Source organism: Hippoglossus stenolepis, chromosome 13 (genome assembly GCF_022539355.2).
Source record: "Hippoglossus stenolepis isolate QCI-W04-F060 chromosome 13, HSTE1.2, whole genome shotgun sequence".
NCBI lineage: Eukaryota > Metazoa > Chordata > Actinopteri > Pleuronectiformes > Pleuronectidae > Hippoglossus > Hippoglossus stenolepis.
The window spans coordinates 22,714,469-22,727,915 of record NC_061495.1 but is presented as its reverse complement, the minus strand read 5'-3'; the positions used below and the strand labels follow the sequence as shown (position 1 = coordinate 22,727,915).

Here is a 13,447-nt window from a genome sequence, read left to right as displayed (position 1 = left end):
CTGAGATCAAACATATAACACAATTAAAATACTTATAAACTCATGCACATGCATATAAATACAGTTTTTTTATGAAGTGATATCGATTTAAATGTCTTAAAACGCGATAAATAAATAAACAAATATATATATAACCAATCGCTGACACTGTCCCATGCAGCTGCTCCTCTCCCAATCAAAAGGCCACACCCACTTCAGACCCTTATTTTATTGGACACAGACACGTTTGGTGACATGATTTTATTTTGACTAAAAAATCAAAGCGGCAGTTTGACGCTTGAGAACAACACCATGCCACGGAAGGTTAAATGTCACAGTAATATGTTCATATGACAACATTACAACTACCCATTATGATCACGATCATAATTCATAATGAAATAGTTGTAAAAATTGACGGAAGGAGCCAGACGTATATTTGTTTTGTTTTTTACTTTTGAAGCGGAACCTTTAGAAGAAGCAAACAGTCGGACTCATTTAAGCGCTGCACTCACGTGGCTCCACACAGCGGCTAATGGAGCACAGACGCTGTAAAGTCCTAAAACATGTTAACGCTCAGCTGCTGTTAAACTCAGCTGAAGTATTCATCCAGTGATGAACACAGTGGAGATCCGGTGAGTGAGATGAAGCAGTTTGTGTTCGTCCTTCGTATCGAACGTGTTCTCTGTGTAACTGATGTTTTGTATCTGACTTGTTATCTGACATCACGATATGACATTAATAACGTCAGCCTGTCGGACACATTGGGTTAAAGAATCGTTTTAACATGTCTCTTCTGTGGCTGTTCTCCCCCCACCTGTGTCCTGGTGTTTGGAACAGAGAGTAAACCAGGGTCTCTTCAGAGGAGAGATCCAATCAGTCATCACTGTGTTATGCAGCTTGGAAAAGATAAAGAGCAACGAAGAAAGAAACCAGAGTAAGCAGCATTAATAACAAAAATAAAAACATATATCACCCTGATTCTTGTATATTTAGAAACAAAGGTAGCCAACATCGAAGCATCTAAATTACACAACCATCCCGTCCTCTTTTGTGCAGCAGAACATTCCTGAATTTTAAACAGGCATTTTCATGTAATAATTACATTTCACGTATAAAAGATTCTTAACTCATAACAAGGGCAATACAGAAGAAAAAAAGTCAACCTCTTTAAATTCCCACTAGTCACACAACATGTCGTCCTGATCTTTTAAAATCTCCCAGGGCCAGAGTGGCTGTGTGGTTATTTAACAGTGTGGTACTGCTTGTTGGTTCATGACCCCGCAGGCAGCTCTGAAACCTGCAGGGAAACATGTTTTGTCTCCGGCTGCGACTGTTGCTCCAGCCTGTGACTCCGGTGTCTGCTGTTTCCCGGCTGAGCGCACACAAGCTGGCCTCCCTACAGAGTGTCACGAAGCTCCCCCCAAACAAAGTCCAAAGTTTACTCTACCCCTTCAGTGGGCTGGATGCATACCTGGACAGGTACTGTGGTTTGTATGTTATTTAGCACTGCTTTTACATTCAACTCTATAGGGTACAAGATTCTGTATTGCCATACGAGAATTGTTTGCCTTATTCCTTTATCTGATTTCTTTTTAACTATATGAAACGAAACTGTCAGGTCCGTGGACACAACGCAGTTCCAGCTCTTCCAACCCAGTGTGGAGGACATGGTTAAAGCAGAAAAGCTTTTCTGCTCTTCACCATCTCACACCATTGATTACTTCATCTCTGCAGAGAGGATGGACCATATACCTGCACTGCACCAGCCAGAGGTGAGTAGGCAGCCTCATTCTCTAAACAACTTGTTCATGTTCAGTGCTGCCGAAATTACTTTGTGTTCTGTTGCACAGCACCAGCACTGAGCCCTACTATACCACGGAATTACTGTATAGCTGTTTTCAGACATGAACTCCAGAAACCTATATGGAAAATCAAGTCCTGATGCTGCAGGGGATTATCAGGGTCAGATGTGTTCACGATAACAAAAACATTTCCAATGCATTGAGGTGAGAGGTGGCACCTGGGCAGAGAATGCAGGAGGCAGGACACAGTTGTATATATTCTGCTGCAGAAAGCACAGTGTTTCATTTACAGCTCTTCAACAACGGCATCAGGCCTTTTCCCCAGGAGATTTAGAATCTCATTTTCTTTCCAAGTGGACATCTTCGTTGGAATCGTCGACATGTATTGCACCTCTTTTTCATCCTAAGATATTTTTATATGCGTCCATTTTTGCATCTGTCACATTGTAGAAATTTCATCAACAAGCTTACTGACTGAACTTCCCAGAAACTTTCCTGTTCTATTCTCACTTGGGACATTTCACACGGGGCTGGCAGGAAAAGTTCTGGAAAATGTGTGGAGCCACTGACTCAGACATTTGCGTTCTCTCAAACACTCAGGAGAATGTCCAGACCCCAGTGCAGGTCTGAACGCAGCTCAAGTGTGTCCTCCTGACATAATTCTCAGAGCAGTGAAAGTTGAAATGGGTTGTTACACAAATGTTGTGCACTGTTGAGAAAATTGTGATACCACCATCCCTCCTCACATTGTACCTCTTGTCAGCTTCTGATATATGCTTGAAACTTGAAACAGCACACAGCTGTTGATACATTTCAGACACTGCTTTGATGTTGCACTACCACATTAATATGCACCAGAGATTAGCAATTATCTCTGTCACATTAACAAACTCTAGAGCATCTTCATAACATGTGGGACAAAATACATAAAATAACAGTTTGGTTTTCAAAGAAGTGTTATCACAGCTCGCATGCAACTACTTCATAAGCGAGCTAGCATTACTTAATATATCACTAACATATTTGTCTCAGTTTCTCTAATGTGCTCTAGACAGGCATTTTAATAATCAGTTTTGAAATCCTGCTGCTCAGTCAGCTGAGGAGTCTGAGGAGTACGCTGCTCACCAGGCTCACCCAACAGATCAGAACTCAAGAAGAAAATCACGTTAGCAGATTAGATTAGCACCCGACCTGCTGTCTGAGTGAGATGCCTTTATTCAATAGCAGTAGTGATATACCCACATTAAATAAACGTGCCTGCATTCAAAAGTGTGTGGACACTTCTTTGATTATTGAGTGCAGTTGGTTAGAAAACGAACCCGAAACAAAACATGGCAGTAAACCTGTATCCATCTCTCTGTCTAGTGTGACGGTGCCTCTTCTTCTGCCACTCGGACTGCACTTGCAACAGGCTGCAATGCATGATGGTCTAACTTTTTGGAGTGCACTAAATTTGCAGTTGAAAATTGGAACAAAATGCCTGCTTTAAATAGTTACTATGAATATAAAATTCTTACTATACACAGTAACAGTAACTGGATAAAAAAAATAATGATTCATTGAATGATTAATTATACAAAGAAAGAATAGATATTGGTGGTTCACCAGGACAGACAACAGATCTCTGAATATTTACATATTCATTTCGTTAAATTCTATAATGGCGGAACATTTTCTTGGGTTTACCTGATGAAGAAGTTTGACACTGCCACACCTTTTCTGTTTGGCACCTGGCACATATGCAGATGAAAAGAGCTCTGTAGAACTGAATGGACCATCATAATGTGAGCCACAGGTCTGAGTTCTGTAGACGTCTTGTGGCACAGCACGCTGACAGATCTGTTGTGAAGACTAACAGGCTGAGCAATGTGACCACATGTGTCTTTACTCTTAATAAAACAACCGTCCCAAACGATGAGCTGTTAACTTTCTGACGCATTGCTCTTGTTGCTGTGCATAAGTAAAATGAATGCTCTCCACTCAGCAGAACTTCAATATTTACCCCACTGCACCATTATCTGGCACGTCGCTGCATCGGCCTGTCACATAAATGCAAGTAGACAACAGATGACAATGAGAACAAAGTGTTCATCCTGTTTATCTGGCGGTCGACGCGACGAAAGATTTGTTGGCTGAGGGATATAAAATCCTGTCTTTGGCTGTTTTCAGACATGAACTCCGGACAATGTCAGGACAATCAGGTTCAGACTTTCTCTGGAGTTTGCCATTCACACATGCATGACGCTGCAGGAGATTCTCCGACCAGACGCATTCACAACAACCATAAAAACTCTAGAGCGTTCAGGTGAAGGGTGGTGCAGCAGGCAGAGACAGGATGTAACATTAATTCAGCTGGAGAGATCACATGTTTTTGTTTACATCGACACCAGCGTTGGCTCTTATCACCGAAAGCTGTCTCAAAATCTTCATCTGTGTCATCCTGAAGTATTTGTATTCTTCTTCTTTTTTAATCTATGCGCTGTTGTGTGTTAGAAAGTGACCAACACACCCACCCGCTCGCAGTGCATCCTGCAGAGGGTCTCCTGCTGTGTTCTCTTCTCACATGCATGGGCTCATTCTGACATTTTTGAGTTTTTACTTGGGGGCTGGCAGGAAGAAGTCTGAAGGCTCTCACTCAGACATTTGTGTTCTCACATAAAGCCCCGCCGGAGAATGTCAGGAGATCCTCTTGAGTTCAGTGCATGTCTGAAAGCAGCTTTCAGCAGCAGTTCTTTGACCTGAAGTGCATGGTTGGTGTTTCTGTGGAGCCTTCAGGCTGATGAAGATGTTCCTCCAATTTAACTTTCTAGTGTAGCTTGTTTTTTAATGCATGGCTGTTAAAAGACTAATGTCTCCTAAAGACTAGCCCACTAAAGGTTCCTGTTGAACTAGTAATTAAAGAGAGCACATTTTGATGTAAGCTACAATGTAGATTATCACATTTTCTTTTATTTTGTGACATGTTTCTTTGTAGAGGGGGAAGTTTTTGTACAGGGGCATAAAGTGCCACCAAATCTTTTTAGGCATCCCTTTAATTTAGGGTGGAACCCTTTTTTGTTGCTCACATCTGAATTTTAAATATTTCCCAGCAAATTCAAGTGTGTGGAAACTTCATGGAGCTTCTCTTTTTGTCCAGCTGTGAGCAGACCTTCCTGTGGAAACTGTATCACCATCAGATTGGCAGCAATAGGATGCTCGTGTTGGCTAACAATTGACCAGTGTGACCTAAAGTTTACAAGACGAACAGAGATCAATTGAGTAGAGTAGGTGTATTTTTGAGTCTGTGTTTAACATATTGAGGTTCACATTGTCCTTCTTTGTCCCAAAATATAGACACAAAGTCTGAAAAATGTAGTGTAAAGTCTCTTTACCCTCCTCGAGCCACATACATAATTAAGCACGGGTTGACACTGGATAATAAATGAGCAGATTTATAACCTTATAGAGTGTAGTGTTCACTGGAGGGTTCAGAATGGAATATTGTGTTGATAGGACGACGGGTTCTCTTTGACATGCCGAGTTAGTTACCATTCTGTCCCTTTGCTCCATCAGAGGATGATGTATTTGTAGCTTACTGGCAGCACCAGCCTCCATCCATCTGTCTTGTGTCAGAGAGATGGATGAGCCCGGACCTGGCCGTCAATGGTACAGCAGTGGAAAAACCATAGCAGCCAATGGCAGCAGCGCGTGACAGTAAGAGCAGGTGTGCTGCTCAAAATGTACACTGAAGAATGAACTGAATGAGCAAAAAAACATAATTAGACCTGCAAGGAAAATAATGTAGACATTATAATAATGCTAATAATAATAGTTAATAATGTGATATTCACAGACAGGATTTCAAGGAGGGTGTTTGTCCAGTTTGGGATACCTCAGCATTGCATCCCTGTTCTTTGCAGACGATATGGTTCCATTGGCGCCATCAGACCGTAAACTCCAGCCTGCACTGGGGCAGTTTGCAGCCAAGTATGAAGCGGGCAGGATGAGAATCAGCACCTCCGCGTCTGAGGCCATGGCTGTCTGCCAGAAAACAGTGGATTGCTCCCACCGGGTTGGGGGGACTTGCTGCACCACGTGAAGGTTTTTAAGTATCTCTGGGTCTTGATCACGAGTGAGGAGAGGATGGAGCAGGAGATGGAAAAGCAGATTGGTGCAGTCAGCATTAATGAGGGTATTGTTGTGGTGCAGAGGGATTAGAGTCAGAAGGCAAAACATTCGATTTGCTGATCTGCATTCTTACCATTACCTATGGTCATGAGCTCTTGGTGACTGATATGATGAGATTGTGGATACAAGTGCCTCAAATGAGCTCCCTCAGTATGGTGTCTGGGCTCAGCCTGAAAGATAGGGTGAGGGGTTGGGACATCCAGAGGGAGCTGGACCCTCAACCATGATTGCTGTTAAAAGCAGCTGACAGGAGTTTACTCTATAAAGTGGCTGGACTCAACCTTAGAGATAGGGTGAGGTTTACTGCTCCTTTGCATTACAAGGAGCCAGTTGTTGTGGTTAAAGCATCTGATTGGAGTTCCTCCTGGGCGCCTCCCATTGAAGGTTTTCCAGACTCTGAACTGCTGTAGGGATTTTATATTCCAACTGACCTGGGAATACGTCAGGATCTGTCAAGGGAATCTGGAAGAGTCTGGGGGAGAGGGTCACCTGGAACACCTTCTTGAGCCTGCTGCCACTTTGACCTTTCCTCAAATACGCAGATGAAGCTGGATGGATCGATGGACATAATAACAATCCATCACTAAATCAGATCACTGAATTACTAAGAAGAGGTTTAGTCATTGACACATTAACATATTGTAATAAATTGTATATCAGCACAACATTACAGAAAACTGGACCTTTTGTGTGAAGCAGTTTGTGTGTATTTCCAGGTGTGTTTCATCGGCAGAAGTAATGTGGGCAAGTCGTCTCTCATCAAAGCTCTGTTCTCCCTGACGCCTGAGGTCGAAGTCAGAGTCTCCAAAACTCCAGTGAGTTTCCTTAACCAACTTTCTGTTTCACTTTCAGGATTTAGCATGTCCAAAGACAAAGGGCTTGAAACTTGCATTATGCTGTTGTTTGTTGTACCAGAAACATATCATTTTAAAATATAATCTCAATCAGAATGTAGCTCTAGGTGTAATGAGTATTTCAATTTTTTCATGATCCAAAAATTATAATTCAGTTTTGTATAGCTCACAGTAGCTGCCATCTCAGCTTTCTGAAATGTACAGACTTAATTAGTGATGTCAGTGTACTGTTAAAATTAAAAGCACAGGAAACAAACAAACAAGAAGGAACACATTTAGTTTTCCTCTGAATCCTTTCCAAAAGCAAAGTGCAGCATCTGCAGATTGAAATTTGAATCTGCATCATAAATTGAAATGCTATGACAACCTACACAGGCATGAAATTAAGCTAGTACAATCTTTCCATTACTAGTAATATAACTTGATATTGACGATCAGAAAATATCGCTGAAGTAAGATTTTATAAATAGTTAATTACAAAAGGCCACAAATGTCTTCTTGTTTACCTGCATTATTATTTATTTTTTGTTTTATTATTATATACAATTTATTTTTTCATTTGTCATTTTTTCCACCTGTCTCTCTGTGTTTACTTTGTAGGGTCACACAAAGAAGATGAACTTCTTCAAAGTGGGAAAAGCTTTCACCATCGTGGACATGCCCGGCTATGGGCACAGATCCCCAAAAGACTTCGTGGATATGGTAGAGCCATATCTTTACACGAGGAAAAAGTGAGATATCCACCTTGGCTTCAGTTAGCTGCCTGGAGAAAGCAACATTTCAAAGGAGTGTGTTCACTAGAGTCGCATTGTGTGGTCTCAGCACAAACGGGGGGAATTAATACTCCTCATACACGCATGATTTATTTTTGCAGGGCCAAAGTAAAACAGTCGCTGACCATCGATCTTGTAATGAATACACAAGTTAAAAGTGACTTTTCTATCATGAGTCAGACTTAAACTATGCTGCCGATGTTGGGAAGAGATTTTTCTCGAAGACCATGACAGAACTGCCTTCATGCTTTTGGGCCTTTGGGAAGTAAAAGTGCCAAAGAAAATTCTTTCATGAATCAACTTGGTAACATATTAATGACTCTAGTTTTCATAGACCTTTGAAAGTTGTTGAACTTAACCGTTTAGAAGGTGCAAACACAAAGTTGGAGGATGAGCAGTCATCAGTGTTCCATTACCAAAGGACTTTCTTGCCTGGAAAAGATATCAGAACTTAATAAGGGTGTAGTTTGGTTACACAAGCTTGACAGTAATGGTCAATGTTATGTCATTCATCCAAAATAAGCCCATAGTTCTTCCTGGTGTTTGTCTATTGTTGCGTGTGTTGTCGTATTGGGTGCATGTTTATATTTGGGTGTTTGTTCTCTTAATGTTTGTGGTTTCCATTATGTGTTTGCTTTGTCCTTTGGGGCCACCGTACAGAACTGCATCTTAAACGACGTCAATCTACTTTCACTTTGGTGATTTGATCAAAATACATTAACCGCATGATTAAATGCATAGCAAAGATGGAATAAGGTTAAAAATGTAATTAATTTTAAATTAAAGTTATCACTCCCTGTCGCACTGTATGACAAAGTTCTCCTCCACTCCATTACATCCCTGCAGCATCTGACGGGAGCAGGATACATGGTGATAAATTGGTTTGAGAAGTGCTGCACCAGGGCACAGTGCCATGATGCACTGCTGTCCACTGTGTTTACCTCTATTAAATCACGTCCAAATGACACCGGGCTGCGACAGAGTGACCCCATACGACACCAACACATCAGATTGTTCCATTATGGCTCAGAATTCAGATTTTTAAGCAGGAGCTGTCAGATTATAGCGGCTCCTCAGTCTTGTGTGTCACTGACTCCCTTCAAATTAACCAAAAAAAGACTTTACTCATCACATTTTACTGTATTCAAATATAGTAGAAACAGTAGTCATTGGACCTGTATGTTAAAGTAGAGCCATAGGAAGTTATTTATTTTACATTAAAATAGTCTGTAGGGACATAAAGATCTTATGTCCAAGGTGACTGGTCATGTCTCCTACACCTTTTGGAGCTTGGTCAGTAAACATCTGGAAGACTCACAGCAGTTACATCCATTACCCTGGTTTTTGTTTCATGTAAACTTGACTAATGCATCTTTGTTTCTCGTCTAGTCTTGTAAGGACCTTCCTGTTGGTTGATGGCAGTGTTGGTATTCAGAAGGCCGACCTCATCGCCCTGGAGATGTGTGAGGATATCAAACGTCCATATGTGGTAGGATATTCACACATTTTCTTCATAAAATGGTAACATTAGCCTTTTATCACGGCCCATTATATCTTATTTCACTGGAAAAGATTTCCAAATGCAGACTTGAGCTTGAAAGCAAAAACTGGCAGGAAATAAGTGAGTGAACCCTTTGGAATAGATCTTCGAAAAATGCATTGTATACATTAATGAATATATATTAATTTCTTACAAGATGATCAAATCTTGGAGTCTACTTCGTGAAACCAAAATGGAGGTGTGGATAAGAGCTATGTAGACTTTTGAGAAACCTTTTAACATTTGAGCATTATACATATATTTTTATTCCCAAGAACCATCTGCTGATGTAACCCATGCCTTTTGAAAAAGATATCAGGATCAGGATGTTGATTTGCTGGAAAGAGTTACAAAATCTCAAAGAATTTAAATATTCACAGATGCTCAGTGTAGTAAAAAAAAAAAAAAAAGGAGAAGCCGAGGTGCCCAAGTTCAGGCGTTACTGCCTCTGGGTCTCGGCTTCATAGGGGGAAAGTGAGTTCCCAGGTTTATCAATGTATCTCAGAGGATAACTGTCTGTGTTCATCTGTAACCTCAGGAAAAACAACACAAAACTGCACCACCAACCTCTGCTTTGACCCATAGAGACCACACAAACCCAGCCAGGAGCTAAAACAAGCTAACATCTAACAACGTGCGAGAAAAACAAACAATTTGAAAAGGTTAGCAGGCACAGATCCTATTAATGAACAGAAGATTACAACCAGTACTTGCTGGTGCTAAATATTTAGAGGAACCTGATTTTATCATGACTTTCCCATTGAACTCATTCTTCTTCCAAATCCTCATCATTAGGTCCACACTGAATTAATGCTGAACGCTCCCACTCAGCTATTTAAGAACTGCTGTCCCCTCTGAAATGCCACGGCTATGGCATTATAATGAAGCACCCCCACTCTCTGAGCACTCTGCCATCAATTATTCATGCTCACAGGTTATTAAACACTTTGACCATTATTAAGGCTGTGACAGTTCAGCTCTCAACAAAGATGAACTCTCGACTGAAATATAAAGGAAGCATGAAGCTGAAATGAAATTTAAAAAGTTGTTGCTCTGCTTGGGCTAAGATAAAGTATAAGAGCACAGTTGTTCAGTACATTACTGTAGTAGATGATGGGTCTCCAAAACATTTAAACATTTAAACCTATTCATTCATTTTCAGCATCAGCAGTATCCTCTGACCAAAGAAATGGGGAAGTAGAAAAGAGGAGGTCCAGGCCTTAGATTTGAAAACTAAGAACATTTAAAATTTTGATGATCAATAGAAAAACTATTGTAGGATTATACAAAAAGCTTGATGTCCATAATGTGATGAAATCAAATGAAAATTAATGACGTTATAGTGTATTATTCTTAACTGGCCAGTAGGTGTCAGAAAAAGTCTACTGCTCTTTTGTTTGCTTACTCAACACAATCCACCCCTTGTGTGGGCTCAATGAATTAGTGCTGTGGATTAGTTGATCAATCAGAACAACATGTGAATGATGATACTCTCTGTTAACAAATCTGTTGTTATATAATAGCTCTGAGCTCTTTAATCTTTCAAGAATTGTTGCAAATCCACATGGCAAATGTGGAATTTGTAATGTGCGAAATACTTTTCTGTGCAGATATTGGTGACAAAGATTGACAAATGTGGGCAGGGGGCACTGCTGACAAACCTATTGAATCTTCAGGAAGTGGTTAAAACCCAGACTTCATGCTGCTTTCCACAGCCATTTCTGGTCAGGTGAGACGCTCACGTTCTCTTCGTTAATGTGTTTCAAATTGTCAATAAATGTCATGAAAAGATCCATAAGAAATTATGAACTGACCCGACCAAGCTTTGTTTGTGCTTTCAAAGCCTGATTGTTCTTATTCCATTGTGTTACAGAGCTCCAGTGTCTCACAACACTCCTTTTAGTCTGCATCAGTGTCGCAAACATCGTCTGCCATTGTTAAAAAAACACTAAGCTCCAGATGTGGAAGTATCTCACTGGTTTTCCTATATTCATGGGATTTGTTGTCAATACAAAAAGAAGAACAACAGCTGTTTTCTTTTTGTGACACATTCCCATGTTTACTGTTAGAATGACAAACTGAATTTCCTATGTCTAGTCTTCTACGCTCACACTTGGCAGAAACATTGTTTTCTTCACTGATTAGAACCAGTCAAGTCTACACTACTGTTTTTCATCCAGAGTTAAGCGACTATTAATGAAACTTTTTACCAGCTTAAGGGAATTTTATAGTTGTAACGCATTTATAACTTAACACTGGTTTGGCAATTCTGTCCCTAGTCCTTACTGTTTATAGTTTGCAAAATACGTTAAAGTTAATATTAATATTTATTATATTGTAACAACTGTGTTTTTTTTAGGACATTTTAAATAAAAACAAAATAGGTAAATCATGACATCACAAAGTGCTATCGCTAAATATATTTCTTTTTAATTTCATTGAATTTTTTCCAGGTCCAATCTGGACTTAAAGTGGGCAGTTGTGTCAAGAAATGTTAGAAGAGAACTGTAAGTGAGAAGTGTAATTAAAAGCAAAACAAAAAACTGATCAAACATAAGATTCAAACACAACTATTAAAAATAATGACTAGTTGTAATTATACCATTAAAATAAATATAGAGGTTTATTTTCCTGTTATTTTACACTCTCTTATCAAAATGTGATTGAAAGGTAAATCTCCAGTCGTACAGCTGAATCTACATAACATTACTGTTTCTCTATTATTATATTATATAACATAATAATAATTAATGATCATAGTAAAAGTTATTAACAGATCCACCGACAGCCCACAGTTTATATCAATTAAGGCGTGTGTTTTTTTTTTTTCATCAGCCTCATACAGATATTTAAAAGGGATAGTTCACCGAAAAAGGAAAATTCACTCATTATCGACTCAACACTATGCTGATGGGGGGGTGAAGTGTTTGAGTGCACAAAACACTTCTTGAGTCTCAGGGGTAAACAGTGTTGCAGCAGAATCCAGTACAATTGAAGTCCATTCCGCTCCTTCTTTAGATGTAATAAAACAACAGAAAAAACACAACATGCCTCCATACTGCTCCTGTGGTGTCATCCAAGTGTCCGCAAGCCCCGACATTCAAATTCGACTCAAAACGATGTCATTACACCATGTTTTTAGTCAAATGTCCTCTGATAGCCTCCTCGGAGCCGCGCTTACGTACCCACCATCATGTGGCTACATCCGCTAGCTTCACTACTTCCGGACATTTAGGCTGAAGACCTGGTGTAAATTACCTTGTTTCGAGTCGAATATGAATGTCGGGGCTTGCAGACACTTGGATGACATTACACGAGCAGTATGGAGACATGTTGTGTTTTTTCTGTTGCTTTATTACGTCTGAAGAAGAAGTCACCTGGGCTAAAACACTGTTTAACCCCCGAAACTCCTTAAGTGTTTTGTGGACTCAAACACTTCACCCACCACTCCATCGGCGTAGTGGTGAGTAGATGAGTAAATTTAAATTTTTTGGTGAACTATCCCTTTTAGACTCAATAGGCCTTTTTCACCACAGACATGTTGACATTTCAAAATAGGAAAAGCCTCAATTACCTTAATGATGGCCTCATTCCATTAGTCTAGCAGGTTTCAGCTCAGCTGGAAGTGTTCATGCTTGTTCAGTGGCACAGCTCCCACTCATAGTGTTTCTGTTATTGGTAACATCTGTCTGTGCTTTTTGTACTGTGACAACTCAAAATGTCGAAAAAACTCTGTTCATAAGTCACAATATCGTATTCCATCGTGTCTGGGTGCACACCAAAGAATTTAGCAGGAAATGTAAAAAAAATATTAATATACCTGCAGTTGGGCTATAACTTTTACAGTTTGCTATTTACACTGTCCTTTCATTGCCTCAATGTCTGTCTGATGTGAGTTAAGAAATGTGTTGAGAGCAAAATGAAATAACCTTAACTGCAGTTTGATAAATTGCCTCAAATCACTCTCTTTTTTCTGCTACAGCTCCCTCCGGTTTTTAGGAATCTACCTCCTGAGATGCTTCATTTGCCATCTAACAGGCAGCATCAAGTTAACGAACACCTCTCAGAGCTGATCAGAGGTCAGCTTAGTCTCCATGAGTGAGGTCTGGACTCCTTCTCTTTAATCTCTTCACAACAGCAGATAATGGGAATACTGAAGATTTAACAGCACTTTTAATGTATTTTATGACTCAGTGTGGAGACGTGTGTGTTTAATAATGGACAATGTGGTCTGGAGGGGGTTTTAACTGATGGACCACCTCCACTTGTCTACATACTGCTACATGATAGCTGAAGATGCTTTTACTATGAATTAAAATGTAAAACCCA

The 13,447-nt window shown here is 40.0% G+C and overlaps 1 protein-coding gene across 2 annotated transcripts; it reads left to right on the top strand.

Moving 5' to 3' along the window:
• The first annotated feature begins 455 nt into the window (after nucleotides 1-455).
• Nucleotides 456-13,447, top strand: gtpbp8 (GTP binding protein 8 (putative)). Of its 2 annotated transcripts, XM_035175238.2 has the most exons (9): nucleotides 456-614; nucleotides 820-916; nucleotides 1,267-1,461; nucleotides 1,601-1,754; nucleotides 6,668-6,766; nucleotides 7,406-7,536; nucleotides 8,968-9,067; nucleotides 10,729-10,847; nucleotides 13,101-13,447. In XM_035175238.2, the coding sequence occupies exons 3-9, from the start codon at nucleotides 1,292-1,294 to the stop codon at nucleotides 13,189-13,191; spliced, it is 864 nt and encodes a 287-aa protein (XP_035031129.1). In that variant the 5' UTR covers nucleotides 456-614; nucleotides 820-916; nucleotides 1,267-1,291; the 3' UTR covers nucleotides 13,192-13,447. The 2 variants fall into 2 exon arrangements, with proteins under 2 accessions (XP_035031129.1, XP_035031131.1); XM_035175240.2 differs by lacking the exon at nucleotides 820-916 and having other exon boundaries at nucleotides 463-614.